The 14,098-nt window shown below is 50.7% G+C and overlaps 1 protein-coding gene across 1 annotated transcript in view; it reads right to left on the bottom strand.

Moving 5' to 3' along the window:
- The window catches only part of Alx4 (ALX homeobox 4), a 45,269-nt gene that overhangs the window by 5,825 nt on the left and 25,346 nt on the right, over positions 1–14,098 (bottom strand). The window contains exon 2 of the mRNA XM_008855041.2: positions 7,059–7,369. Within this exon, the coding sequence (XP_008853263.1) occupies positions 7,059–7,369 (311 nt within the window). The remainder of the gene's footprint in view (positions 1–7,058; positions 7,370–14,098) is intronic.

The raw sequence follows: 14,098 nt of genomic DNA, 5'->3' as shown, positions 1-14,098 counted from the left end.
GAAAAATCATATGTATGCACACACACACACACACACAGACACAGAGAGAGAGAGAGAGAGAGAGAGAGAGAGAGAGAGAGAGAGCAAGCAAACACACATTAGTCATCTGTCTTGCTAGTAGCGTGTATAATCTGCCATGGGTCACAGAACCCAGGAAGTCTAAACACCTTTCCAGAAATTCTTTCCCCTAGCCAGTCCCACACAGTTCTGCCACTACTTTCTGAAGGCTCATGACTCTCTAGGGCCTGTCTCTAGAAGCAGATCCAGAGAATTCCCCCTGCCTATATCCTTGTGGAAATTGAGTCTCAAAGCTCAGAACTCCCTCATGTTGCTATGGGTGAGGCTCCATGTGGGGTAACAGGGGCTCCATGGAATGACAGCAGTCAGGAAAGATGCATGGAAATAGGAGTCAGATAGTGGAGGGCTATGAATGCCAACTGGAGGTTTGCCCTTGGGAGGGTATCAATAGGAATAGTTGCTGCAAAATCCCATTCAGAGTGGCTGATGCAGGGCAGGGAAGAGGTGGCACCTGTCCCTGAGCCATGGGTGGTGGCTTGACCAGGCACTAGGCCAGGTAAAAGGTCTCAAAGTCAGGTGTGAGTGCCTGGGACTCTGGTGAGAGGAGGGCTGCTGGCGGGCTGAGACAGAATGAGGGAAAGGGAGGGGCAGAGAGAGAGGGAAATGAAAAAGTGGGAAGAGGACAAACTGGCCATTCCCTAGAGGGGGACACCAGCCAGCTCACTCTTCCCAAGGGGCTCTGCAGATTCAGAGGTATATGGGTATGGTCTCAAAAGTCATGCTCAATCTGTAGCTATAAATACAGCCAAGTATGGTGATGCACACCTTTAATTCCAGCACTTGGGAGGCAGAGGCAGGTGGATCTTTGTGAGTTCAAGAACAGCCTGGTCTACAATAGTGAGTGCCAGGCTGGCTGGGGCTACAGGGAGACCCTGTCTCAAAAAGACAAAACAACCCCCCCCAAAACCACAAACAAAAACAAAAACAAATGCAACCCAAAACAAAAATGTAAACTTACTAAAAACATCATAATAATTCTTTGTGATTTTTTTTTTTGTAACTCAATTGCATGGTTCTTGGTTGTGAGCTCTGTATATGACAGTGTTGTGTCACAACGTCAAAAGGTTGGACACACCTGCACTGCTGTCCTATACTCAGGCTGCCCATGGGGGCACAGACTTAGAGAAAACTGCTATTGAAGTCAACTGTGCTGACTTTGGGGCTGGAGAACAGAGTGGCCTCTCCACCCCTTCTGGCTGAGAGCACCAGTCACCTAAGAACCACAGTGGGGAGGGAACAGGTGAGGGGACAGCCCTCCCCCCCATGCTGTGGCCTGTTGGGGTTTTTAGTGTGGTTGGTGAGCAGAAAGGCCTGTGGTACCTCCAAAAGCTTTGGTTTCTACATCTTTAGAACAGGGCTAACCTCTGGGGAGAAGTGGTGCCTCATGGGGACGGCAAGAGAGAGTTTGAAGACCACTTCCTGTTTGTTCTCTAACCTTTCTCTTATGCAAAGAAAGAAGCCCCAAACTGGGATGTTTGTGGGATAAATGTCTTGCTGGTGTGGGGAGAGGGTCTGAGAGGTGGGGTACACACTGGTGTTTCTCTCTTCCTATGCAGCTCAGTTTCTCCTTCCTAATCCCACAGATTCCCGTGTGTGGACTTGTGGCTATCTGGACGCACACACATGCATGCGTGCTTGCACTGTGTCCTTCCTGTGATTTCTCTGGAGACCAGCCCTCTCCCAGGCTCAGGGTCTCACCCCTGCTTGAGAGGTTGGAGGAGGGGTGGCTTTTACTCTGGGCTGCCCTAGGGTGCAGGCCTGGGCACCCACTGGGAGCCAGGAGCACATGGGGGTTCCTCTGTGCAGTGAAATGGGATCCCCTTTTATCAGGGGGCTGGGGTGGGCTGGGAGAATGAATCAGAGGAGCTTGTTTTCATTTCGTGTTTAATTTCCTGCAGGCTCAGCTCAGCCTTCCGCTCCATCCTCAGCCTCCCAGGGTTTTCTGGGGAAGCCAGGGGGAGGGGAGAAATCGGCTGGCTAGAGCCACCAAGACACAGAGCTTGGCTCCTTTCTTTCTTTGGGGGTGGGGCCTGAAAAGCTTCCGAGGTTTAGTGTCTGTGGGCTCCAGGTCTCCTTTGTGATAGGGATGTGGAGGTGAGAGGTATCACTGATGGCTCCGGGGTTGAAGACCCAAGGATGGCTGGGAAGGGCCCTGGAGCAGAAGAAGGTGTCTGGTGTCTGAAATTGGGATGAGCAGGTAGGGGATGGAATGTGGAGCTTGAGGGAAGGGGGTAGCCTGTTATCTGGGGAGGGACCTGGAAGAGGGACAGATTGTGAGACTGATTTGAGGGCTTAAGATCTAGGTGGCGGGAGGTGGGGGCAGCTGAGAAAGTTGGCATCAGTGGAGACTGGCCTGCCCAGGTCTTCCTCCCCCAGGTGGTCCTTTGTTCCTAACCTTACTCTAGTCAAAGCTAAAGCTGTTAGCCTGGCTGACCTCAGTGTCCTCCCATCCTCTAGAAGGTGGCAAGTACCTAGTGGCCACTCTGTGCTCCAATCCACAGCACTGTGGTTTGGTGAGTCCTTCCGGCTCTGACCCTCATCTGTGGTTCTCCGCCTCACGGCTGCCCAACCACAAGCCTGTCTCTATAACTCTCAGGAGGAGAGCCTACTGAGGTCCCCTATGTGCTCCTATTCTACTCATGCCCCCAGGACCACCCCGTTCCAGGCCCACTCAACATAGGCCTCTCCGGAGGACTAGGCTGTTCAAGGAACCCAACTGTCTTGGCAGAGGCCTCCTTAACCGCAGCCCATCTGGGACCAGGGCGGGGTGGCCCAGGGTGGGGAGGCCTCAGTCTCATTGTCTTCAGACACCAGCTGTGAAGATTGGAATCCCAGACAGCAGAGAGAGGCCCCTGCAGCCCCCTGGAGCAGGGCCAGGCCTCAGGCTGCTTCCCAAGAAGGGCCATCTTGGGATCCCTGTCACCCTCTCCCTGTCCCCACAGCCTCTCTCTACATCAGGCACCTGGCTTGCCAGCAGCAGAGTGGGCCCCCAAGTGAACTCCACAGAGGCAGGCAGGGGGTTCCAGCACAACCCCACACCCCCTCAGGGCACTGCCAGGCTCAGAGCTCAACCCAGAGGTCTGACGCACATGGAGATCCCACCCACCCTGCTGCCTTTACACAAAGAAAAGACTAAGAACAATCTGGCATGTGTCCTGAACAGCTGAAGTCGAAGGACCCTGGCCCAGAGCTCGGGAGCCCTGGATTCCAGGCTCAGCACTGTTCAGAGTCGCTGTTAACCCTAGGCAATCACTTCCTACCTCTGGGCCCTTCTTCCCCATCTATCAAATCAGAAGGTGGCGTGATCTCTTCCAGCACTACTGTTCTATGATTCTATAATCTTCCCTCTCAATAGAAAGATAGAGCACATCAAGTTTTCCCTTTCTGCCTTCGCTGACAGGACGCTCAAGGATGAACTTTGTGTTCATTGGAAACAAAGAGCTTTTTTCCTATATGTATATTTTTTAACAGAATCACTTCCTCATCTCATGATATTGTTCCCGATCTTAGACTAAAATAAACCTCTGATTGTAATGGGTCTCGATTCTATTTTGGAACCACACTTCTGTATGTCTTTGTCTTAGCTGTATACCAATGACTCAGAAACACTAGCTGGGGTAACTCTGTTTTGTACAGAACTTTGCTTGAACTCTGCTCTGGACATGCCCATTCATTTAAAAAAAAACCTGAATGTGGGACTGGAGAGATGGCTCAGTGGTTAAGAGCACTGGCTGCTTTTGCAGAGGACCTGGATTCAATTCCCAGCACCTACATGGTGGCTAACAACTGTCCATAACTCCAGTTCCAGAGGATCTGATGCCCTCTTCTGACCTCAGTGAGCATTGCATGACATGGGTGCACTTACACACATGCAGGCAATACACTCACACATAAAAATAATAAATAAATTTTTTGAAAACCTGAATGTGATGCTCACATGCACACATAGGTGTACACACAAACAGAAAGCAAGCAGATTTACCTCACTGACCAACATGTCACCCACTAGGACTGTGATCTGATAACCAGTTGCCTGAGCTCTACCTTTCCTGCCCAACCCTCAATCCTTGGGCCAGAGCTGAGGCTGGATTCTGGGGCTCCTCTGGAACTCAAGTAGGTGAAGCCTCAGGGAAGTGGGGCCACGAGAGGGCTCTGGCATGGTGGTAAAGCCCAGTTACCCTGCCGTTCTTCCTCACACTATGTGACCACAGCACTCCATGGCAGCTACAGTGTCTAAGCTGCCCATTTCCCAGTACCACTTGGCCTTTTCCATGTGCCTGAACTAAATGGCAGATGCCCCAGAGTTAAACAGGAACTGGGAGAAACTGATGGGCATCCTATGGATGCCTTAGACCCACCAGTAGAACAAAAGCCACAGTGCCCACAGGCCTGTCCAGACCATGTGGCCCTTGGTCCTGGTTCCCTGGGGCCCAGACCTCTACCCTGTGCTGTGCCCATTCAAAAGAAGCCCTCTCTTGGGACTGGGAGGTGGCTTAGGTGGTAAAGTGCTTGCTATGCAAGCAAGAGTATATGAATTCAGATCCCCAGAACCCACTTAAAAAGCTAAGCGTGGGGACTGAAGAGATGGCTCAGTGGTTAAGAGTACTGGCTGCTCTTGCAGAGGACCTGGATTTGGTTCCTAGCTCCCATATGGCAGCTAATACTAGTCCTTAACTCCAGTTCTAAAGGCTCCTATGACTTCTTCTGACCTCTGTGGACACTGCATGATGCGGGTACCCTTACATACATGTGGACGACACACTCATACACATAATATAAATAAATTTTTTTTAAAAAGCCAGGCGTGGTGGCATGACTCTGTAACTCCAGTGCTGGGGTGTGAGGCAGAAACAGGAGGATCCCGGGGGCTCACTGGCCAGCCAGTCTAGTCGAAGTGGCAAGTTCCAGGTTCAGAGAGAGAGACCCTGTCTCAAAAAATAAGATGAGCAATTGAGGAAGATACCTGACACTGACTGCTGGCCTACACATACACACACATACACTTGTACATGTACCCACACACTTGTACACACATATGAACATAGCACATACATATATCATACACACACAAATAAAATATAAAAAAGGAAGTTTCAGGTTCCCTGCTGGCTGGAGAGGAGCCTGCTCTGCGCCATCCCTACCACTCTTTGGGTGGAAAAGCAGTCTGAGTGTTGTTGATTTTGTGTTAAAGTGAAACTTGAACTTAAGCATTTGGGGTTTGGCACCCGTGTTTTGGTAGATCGGATTTTTACTTCCTTTGCTGAGATTTCCTGCAGAGGGGAACATACCCTTGGGGCAAAGCAGGGCAGCAGGGCTGCACTAGCTCCTTTTTTGCCTTTGTTGCTCTGAATTCAACCTTCTCTGGTTGGTGGGAATATAGAAGTAAACAATAAGCCAGGCGTGGTAACACACACCTAAAGCCCCATTACTTGGGAGGTGGAGGCAGGAGGATCAGGAGTTCGAGGACATCTGTGGCTACACAGTAAGACAGAGGCCAGTCCCAGCCTCTATCTCAAAAGCAAAACAACAGCCAGCACTCAGGAGGCAGAGGCAGGCAGATCTCTGTGATATCGAGGCCGGCTGGGGCTACAGAGGGACCATGTTTCAAAAACAAACAAAAACACACAAGACAATGGTGGTGAACAATGAAGGAATTCTAGTGGGAAGAGAATAATGTGATCTAGTCACAAAGTCTATCCAGAAGAGAAAACAGGACAATGTGGTTTAAATGACCTGCTTTGATTGTGTTGAGCTGGGTGGAATTGTATTGTATTGTATCAGGCTATGTGGTATTGTGTTGTCTTCAATTTAACTGAACTGTGTTGAGTTGTATTGGGTTATGGTATATTGGCTTTGTTGGGTTGTGCTGGGTTGAACTGAGCTGTGTATGGTGAATTGTGTTGAGTTGTGTTGTTTTGAGCTGTGTTGGGTTAGGTTCAACTATTTTGGATTGAACTGGGTTGAACTGAGTTGCTGAGTTGAGTTGTCCTGGGCTGTATTGTGTTGTGTTAGGTTGTGTTATACTGGGTTGAACTGAGCTCTGTATGATGAATTGTGCTGCATTGAGCTGGATATACTATGTTGTATTGGGTTAGGTTGGATAGTATTGGATTGTGCTGTGTTGTACTGGTCTGTGTTGGGTTGTGTTGGGTTGGGTGGTGTTAAGTAGGTTGGGTTGGGTTGTACTGAGCTGAACTAAACTATGTGTGGTGAGTTGCACTGTGTTGAGTTGGGTTGTACTGAGCTATGTTGTGTTGGGCTGTGTTGTATTAGGCTGGGTTGTATTGGGATGAACTGATCTGTATGTAATGAATTGTGCTATTTGAGATAAGTTTACTGATTTGCATTGTGTTGTATTGAGTTAGGCTATGTAGTGGTTGGGCTGTGTTGTATTGAGTTGTACTGGGTGGAACTGAGCCATGCATGGTGAGTTGTATTGTGTTCAGTTGAATTGAGCTGTGTTGTGTTCAGCTGCGCTATATTAGGGTTGGGTTAGGTAGTGTTGACCTGTGTTGATCTCATCAGAGGCAAGTTGACAGGGTCCTGAAAGATGGAGGAGGCAGCCATCCTAAATGAGAAAGGGCAGACTGTTCTCTGCTTCTGCCATAGGGCTGCTGTGAATTCCTGTGCTTTGTCCTATCTCCTGCCAGAGAGACAGGCTTCCCAGGAGAGACTCACCATCTTGTCCTTCAGTGAAAGCCCTGGACTCACAGCCAGCAGCCTTCTCATCCCTCCATGGGGCCTTCCTATTCTGCCCTCACCCCCACAGAGCTGATTATAGTAGTTAAGCAGAGCTACTGTGGTTGGAGCAGGGGTGTGGGGGTGACCAGAACCCCCATTTGGCCTGGCAAACTCTCCTGGGGTGAGGAACCCACAGCATGGCCCACAGCAGGGCCCACAGCAGTCAGTAGATCCAGTTGCAGCTGGATGCTGAGGACCGGGAGACCCTGCCCATCCCCAGCCCTGACACCCTTGCTGACCTGCACACGGGCCTCAGTGAGGTCAGTCCTCATGGCCAGCTGCTCTCGTGCATACACGTCAGGGTAGTGCGTCTTTTGGAAGACCTTCTCCAGCTCCTCTAGCTGGTAGCTGGTAAAGGTGGTGCGATTCCGTCGCTTCTTGCCTTTGTTGCTCTCCGAGTCAGCCTTCTCCAGTGGGCTTGGGAGGTCGGCGCTGGCCCGGTCCTGAGACCCCTTGGCCCCAGTCTCCTTCACACTGAGGTAGCTGCTCTCCATGCCCACAGGCTCAGAGTCGGGGGGCAACTCTGGCTCACCCAAGTTGCTCTCTTTAGCTGAGAAAGAGGAAAGTATGTTAGAAACTGAATGAACCCAACAAGAGAGGAGAAGAGACTCCCTCGAAGAGGTGCACTGAGTGCCAGGTCAGGGAACTCGAGTTCCAATCCCAGCTTGTCAACATGCTGGGTGACTTTTGGTAAATCCCTTGCCCTCTCTCACCCTCTGTGGCATCATCTTAATATGAACCCCTTCTAGCACCAATGTTATGTGGCTCAGGGTTGGTCAGTTGGTTTCTTTCCAGCTGGTGGCCATAGAACTCCTCTCCTAGAGGGGTTCCCTTGACTAGACTCTCTCTGAGCATGGATCCAGTGACCAGCTGATACTATGCTGAGAACCACTGAGGGAGGGGAGAATGCATTTAGATACACTGGACTTGAGGGGAGAGGGAAAGACTAGCACTGAGGTACACAATGTGCCAAGTGTCCCAAGACTCCAGGACTGAGGGACCCATCCCTTACCTGCCTGCCCCACCCTCTGCACCATTCTCACTGTCCAGCATAAGGCCTTTAGGAAGTGGGTCCCATTGAGGTATGGGTATATGGGGTTTTCTTAAACTAGAAGCCTTTACCAGTGTCTACCATGGCTGTCCAGGTCCCTCACCCCAGAACCCTTCTAGGTCATAAGGAATCATCACAAATACAGCTTGAAGCCTGGACCCTAGCTACTACCTGCTGATGGAATGGGGCTCCTGTTTCAGATTGCCAGAGGCTCCAAACTCCAAGGAATGGAGCCAACCCATGTAGGTCAAGGATGGGGAGGTGTGGGCCAGGATAGGAGGGTGTGACAGGAGCTTCTGGTCTACACATCCATCTGGGCAGAGACACATGTGCCTCAAGGTGGCAGAGGGCACAGACTATAGGCTCCAGAGCTGGTAACTAAGGTGGGTGTGCCACACCTCAGGCTTTCCAGTTCCTTGTTTCTGATTAATTCCTTTGTGCCCCAGTTTCCCCTCTAGAACTTGGGGGTGAGGTACCTGTAGAGTATTCTTTATGGGTTGATATGAGGAAGTGAGAGGCTGGTACAGAGGTGCTCAGTGCAAACTGACTGCGTTGGCTTTTGCCATGACTGTCTCTTGCTTCCGGCCTGGTCTAGTGAGCTCACTGGGCCTGTCAGCACTAGAGGAATCCAACAGAGAACAAGTCCCCCAGAAAGAAGACCCAGGGGTGTAAATGCATGTATAGAAGCCCTATCGTACGGGATGCAAGTGTAGGAGCACTATGGTATGGGAGGTGAGGCATGTCTCCAGGTATGTGGCGCCATATTCCTTGTCTGTGACATGGGGAGAAGGAACCAGGCTGAGTGAGAGAGCATAGACAGTTGATAAGATGCATAGGGAGACTGTGGCAAATCTTTTCACACACTCAGCTCTGTCTGTTCACGAGCATGTGTAATAGGCATATGCATCAGCCACTCTGACCCTCTGTTTCTTCCTCTGGAAATAGGTCCACACAATGGGCATTTAGGGTCAGGATGATGCCACTGGTCCTGGTCTTCTTAGATCCCAGAGGCTGATGCTTCAGGTTCACTGTCCTCCCTGTGAGAACTGGGACTTTTTGCCTCTGTCAGTCTTCCCTCTATCACTAAGGCACTGAGGAAAGGGAGGGCAGGGCAGGTGAGTGCCCAAAGCAGGCCTGAAAGCATCTTCCTGAAGCCACGCCCCAGTTCCATTCACAGTACCGATGCCATAGAGATGGCTGTGACAACCTTGTGAGCCCCAGCCTGCACAGCAAGCCTGGGCTTCTTTTGCGAATGTGGCTGGCAGCAGGACCAAGAGTTTTCAGCAAAGATATTTATCTTCTTGGCAGACAAATACGTTTTATGTTTTGGGTTTTTTTTAAGGCAAGAAATCCCACCCAGCTCACCAAAAATAAACATCCCTCTTGTGCAACTTCCTGGCAGCCAGGCCAGGGGAGGCAGCCACCACCCCTCCTGGCCTAGCCCTGCTCTCCAGGCCCATCCGTGTCCCGTGGACCAGGGCATCCAGCCTAGGACTGGGACCACCCTGAGGGAATGAGGACTAGGAGAGAGCAGCTACAGGCTACATAAAAACCAAAGATTAGAAGGACCAGCCCAGACTCCTCATTTAGACTCAGGGAAGGCAGGCTGGAGGGAATTCAGAACATGCCTTAATTATCCACAGAGCACAGCCTCTGGCTCTCAGGGATGACTTCCTTTACACTCTAACTATGGTCATGGGCCCTGTTCTCAGGTAGAAGGATCCAGGGCCTTTCAGCACCCAGGAGTCCTGCTTCTGAGGACAGGGGAGCAGAATACAGTCCCAAGATGTCCTTGGCATGGAGCTAGTTCTTGACCTAGCAGGAAAAGATGGATGACTGTTGAGTCTTGTGGGTGAGAAACAAAGGTCTACTCTGCCCACCTTCAGCCACCCACTGGGACCAAGTGAGTGGGAGACACAGGAAGATGGCATGATGTGTGCAAAGATCACAGCCCCAGAGGCAAGCACCTGCTCTGACTCCCAGCTCTATCCGTTTGACCATATGTGTGTGTGTGTGTGTGTGTATGGAAGCCAGAGGTCAAGCTCAGATGTCATTCCTCAGGAGCATCTTCCTTGTTTTTGTTTGTTTTTGAGACAGCGTCTCCCTGTAGCTCCGGCTGGCCTGGAACTCCATATGTAGACCAGGTGGGCCTCTATCTCATGGAGATCTGCCTGCCTCTGCCTCCTGAGTGCTGGGATTAAAGGTTTGTGCCACCACACCTGGCATAAAGGACTTTTTAATTTTTTCTTTATATGTATGTATGTGTGTTTACCACATGAATGCAAGTGCCCAAGAAGAAGGTGTCAGATCTCCTGGAGCTGGAGTTATAGGCATATGTGAGCTGCCCAAAATGGTTGCTGGGAACCAAACTCAGGTCCTCTACAAGAGCGGTACACACTCTTAAACACTGAGCCATCATCTTTCCAGATCCCTCGTTTTTTGAAACAGGGCCTCTAATTGGCCTGGAGTTTGCTGTTTCTGCTAAGCTGGCTGGCCAGCAATCTCTAAGAATCCACCTGTCTTCGCCTCACCAGTTCTAGGATTACCAGCAAGTGTCACCAAGTCCAGCTGGTTTTGGTGGGTTCTAGGGCTTGAACTCAGAGCCTCATACTTGGGTGGCAAGCACGGGAAAAAGTGAGCCATCTCCTAGTCCCCAATTTCAATCTTAATTATCCATCATTTTGTTTTAAATGCTAAGGTTGGCTCCCTACTCTAGTCAATAAAGGAAAATGCTCCCAAGTTCTGTGGTTGTACTCAACTAGTTAGAATGCAAGCCATGGCCTCCTATGTAGTTAAGGTCCAAGACTCAGGTGGTCTTCACAGCCCTGTGGTATCTGTACCCCACAACCCTGAAGCCAGAATGTTTACCCTTAGACCAAGTCCTTGTCTGTTCCCTGGAGGTTTGGGCCATGGCTCCTGGTCCTTAGCATCCTCGGAGCCCTCCCCTAGCCCAGCCCCAGGGTTACTGTGACACAGCTACCCTTCTGAAGTGTGCCAGCTGCCCATCTTGATGGTAGTGGCTCTCCTACTGCTATTCTTTATGTGGCCCTCAGTAGATGGAACTGTTTGGGACACGTGGGATCTAGGAATGAGGTGGGAGGGGGATGGGGCCCTGTGGGAAGCCAGATTAAACAATCCAGAGGGCCTGGCTGGGGAACTAGCCTGGGTTAGGCCTAATGTGAATCAGAATTCAGCTTGCCTCAGCCACCCTCATCAACAAGATGGCCTTAAAAACCCAGGTCCCACAACGAAAGTCTGATTACTCCTGACCAAAGGAGACCACTGTCTTTCCTGATCCCCTGCAGCTCCCATCTCTGACTACCTGCCTGGAATGGCCCTCCTTCCCAGCTGAGCTCCAGATCCAAGCCAGCAGCAGGAAGCCCTGCAGCCTGCACTGGCTCTCTGTTACCACTTGCCTCTCACTGATGGTCCGAATGATGCAAGCCCTCAGTGTCCAGCTCCCCCTGCAGAAGGACAGTCCCTCAAGCAGAGCTTCTTGTCACTTGTCCCTTGTTAGCTCATAGCACCGGGAAAGACAGGCCCAGAGACCAGCAAGACGTTGTGGGAGAAAAGATGCACCGTTTCTAACAGACACCACAGTGTTTTCCCTCTGTCCAGGTGCTGTGAGCCAAGGTACACTACTGTCCCATAGCACACTTTCAAACAGTGGCTTCTGAGCAGATGAAGGGACCAGTCATGAACCAGATTCATGCAAAACCACGCCATCACCATTGAAGGCTGATAGTTCATGAGACAGGAGGTAACTGAGGGACAGTGGGTAGAAGAAAAGCCAAGACAGACCTTAAGGAACAATCCTCTCTGCGCAGTAGGCGAGACACAAACAGATGGGATTGAGGGGGAGGTGCCAGCATCTTAACCAACATCCATCACCCACTAGAAACCAGCTGCATGTGCTTCAGACCACCATACAGCAGGAGTCTAGCTGCCTCTGGGAGCACCAGTTTGCCTTGCTTGGGGGAAGGGGTGGGGTGGGGTGGGGGTGTTTCTCCAGTGCCCAGTGATCCCAGAACTGGAGTGGGTTGAATAGTGACAGAACCCAACTTGAAGCTAGGCTACCATCAGCAAAGCCCAGAGCACCTCTTTCCTGCCTTCACTGATACCCTGCATGAACTCCACATTGACTGGAGGCTACCTTTCTCAGAGCAGAGTGGGCCTGTGAGGGGTATGTCCTAGGGCTAAAGCAGTAGGCCCCAGGCTGCCCCTATCTAAGGTTTCCTTATTCTTGGTCTGAGATAAAACCCTAGGCTCCCCCTAGGAATATCCACAGCTGAGCATCAGGAGTAACATCTGCCCCAGACAGGTCTGTCCTCAGCAACGCCAAAGACTCTTTAATAATTTGAGGCTGGTATTATTCCCATGGACCTCTTTGGACAAGTGGAGAGCCAGAAGTAAATCCTTCTGGGTGGGCCACATACCCTTTCTGCGAGCCAGCTGCCCCAGTAGTGACCCCACACAGTACTGGTCATGGAGTTTCAACTTGCAAATCTTAAGAAATGGGAAGCTTGCCTTCATCCCCTTAACTATTTCCCACTCGTCCTTGTTCAACCCAATGGCATCACTCCAATGTAGGGTCACCAAAGCCTCTGTGTCTCTACGAGTATGGATGTGTGCCCTAAGGCGTGGGTACCAGCCTACAGCTGGGGATAGGTGTCAGGGATGTGCTTACAGTTGCCTGGGGAGAGCACCATAAGCGTGTGCACTAGTGGCCAAACATAGGCATGTGAGAGGGAAGTGTGTGCCTATGGGCCTATGTGCAGTTGTGTGTTAGTGTGGGTGGGAGGGGCAGAAGGGTAAGTATGGGCAGGGGCGGAGAGGGGAGTGTGTGTGTGTGGGGTGTGTGTGTGTGTGTGTGTGTGTGTGTGTGTGTGTGTGTGTGTGTGTACGAATATGCAAAGCCAGGCACAGGCAGTGAATACAGAGCCGATGGCTACGGGATCTGAGTAATTTTATCCTCTATGGTTTTGATTACATCTATTTTCCCTCCAAACATCTGCTTTGTGGGGGACATGCCGCTCGCTCTGTTCCCGGGTGAGCTGGCCCCACACACCCTGTGGCGGAGTGCACAGCATCGATGTAATCTCCTTAAACAAAACAGGCCAGCACGGGCCCTTTCATGCTATTTAAAGGGCACTGACTAAACCCAGGGCTGTCCAAACAGTGGTGGGGGGCTGGGGCGGAGGCTAAAGGTTAGCCATTGATCACATAGGTCCTTACCCCACCTCATCTGCCCCAGGACTCTGCCCAGAGTCCATTTGGATGTCCCAACTTAGCTTGAGGTTTGGTAAATAATGTCTAAAGAGAAGAAGTATCCAAGGCAACATGGCAGCACATCTGTACCCCTTCACCCAAGTGACTACCAGTCTATGGAGGCGGGAGTATGCCAATCAGTGCTCTGGCTAGAAGGGGACAGGTGTTCCTAACATCCACTAACCAGAGAGTCACCAACCAGAGCAGGCAGAAAGGACAGGTGACCTAAAGGGAATGGGTGTTTCAGGATTGAGGCACTAGGGGGAAATAGTGGAATTTAAATTGGCTGTGGAGTTTAGTTCATAGTAATTTTAGACATACAAGTAGCAACCACACCTGGGAGCAGGCTGGCCCCATTCCCTACTACAGAGGGAAGATGAAAAGCACCATGAGATTCCACTACACCTCCACACAGCTGAACTGAAGGCACAGCCACAGTGAGGACTGGAGTGAAGGGACTCTTGCATCACTGGTGAAAGGGGTAGGCAGTGTCTTATTTGATTAAAACTATACTCACCTCTCATCCCAGCAAGCCCTCAGCTAGACATCTGCCCTGAAGAAATGAAGACTTGTTTGCAAGGAGCAGAGACCCAAATCAGAAAGCAACTGCTTGCTGGTTGTTGGGAGGTATGCAGCTCCAGACTCATGGCACTCCTGCCCAAATAAGCCGAGTCACCCAGACTCAAAGCAGCAAGTCCAGCTGACTGTGACACAAATTCATGTTATAGGACAGCATTTTATAACATGAAAAGATATTCATCTCTGATCAAGTAAATCTCATTTACACACACACACACACACATACACACACACACACACACACACACACACACACACAAAGCCAGAAAGGTGTTGGATGGACTAGAACCTTCAAAACATTGAGAGCCTTACATACAGATTAGAGACGCATGCACCAACATCTCAGTGTTAGTAGCAAAAACAATGAGTCTTTCTGTAAGA

The sequence above is a fragment of the Nannospalax galili genome, unplaced genomic scaffold (genome assembly GCF_000622305.1).
Source record: "Nannospalax galili isolate Female #2095 unplaced genomic scaffold, S.galili_v1.0 scaffold1287, whole genome shotgun sequence".
NCBI lineage: Eukaryota > Metazoa > Chordata > Mammalia > Rodentia > Spalacidae > Nannospalax > Nannospalax galili.
Note: the sequence above shows the minus strand (reverse complement) of the source record. Positions and strands in the feature narration are given on the sequence as shown.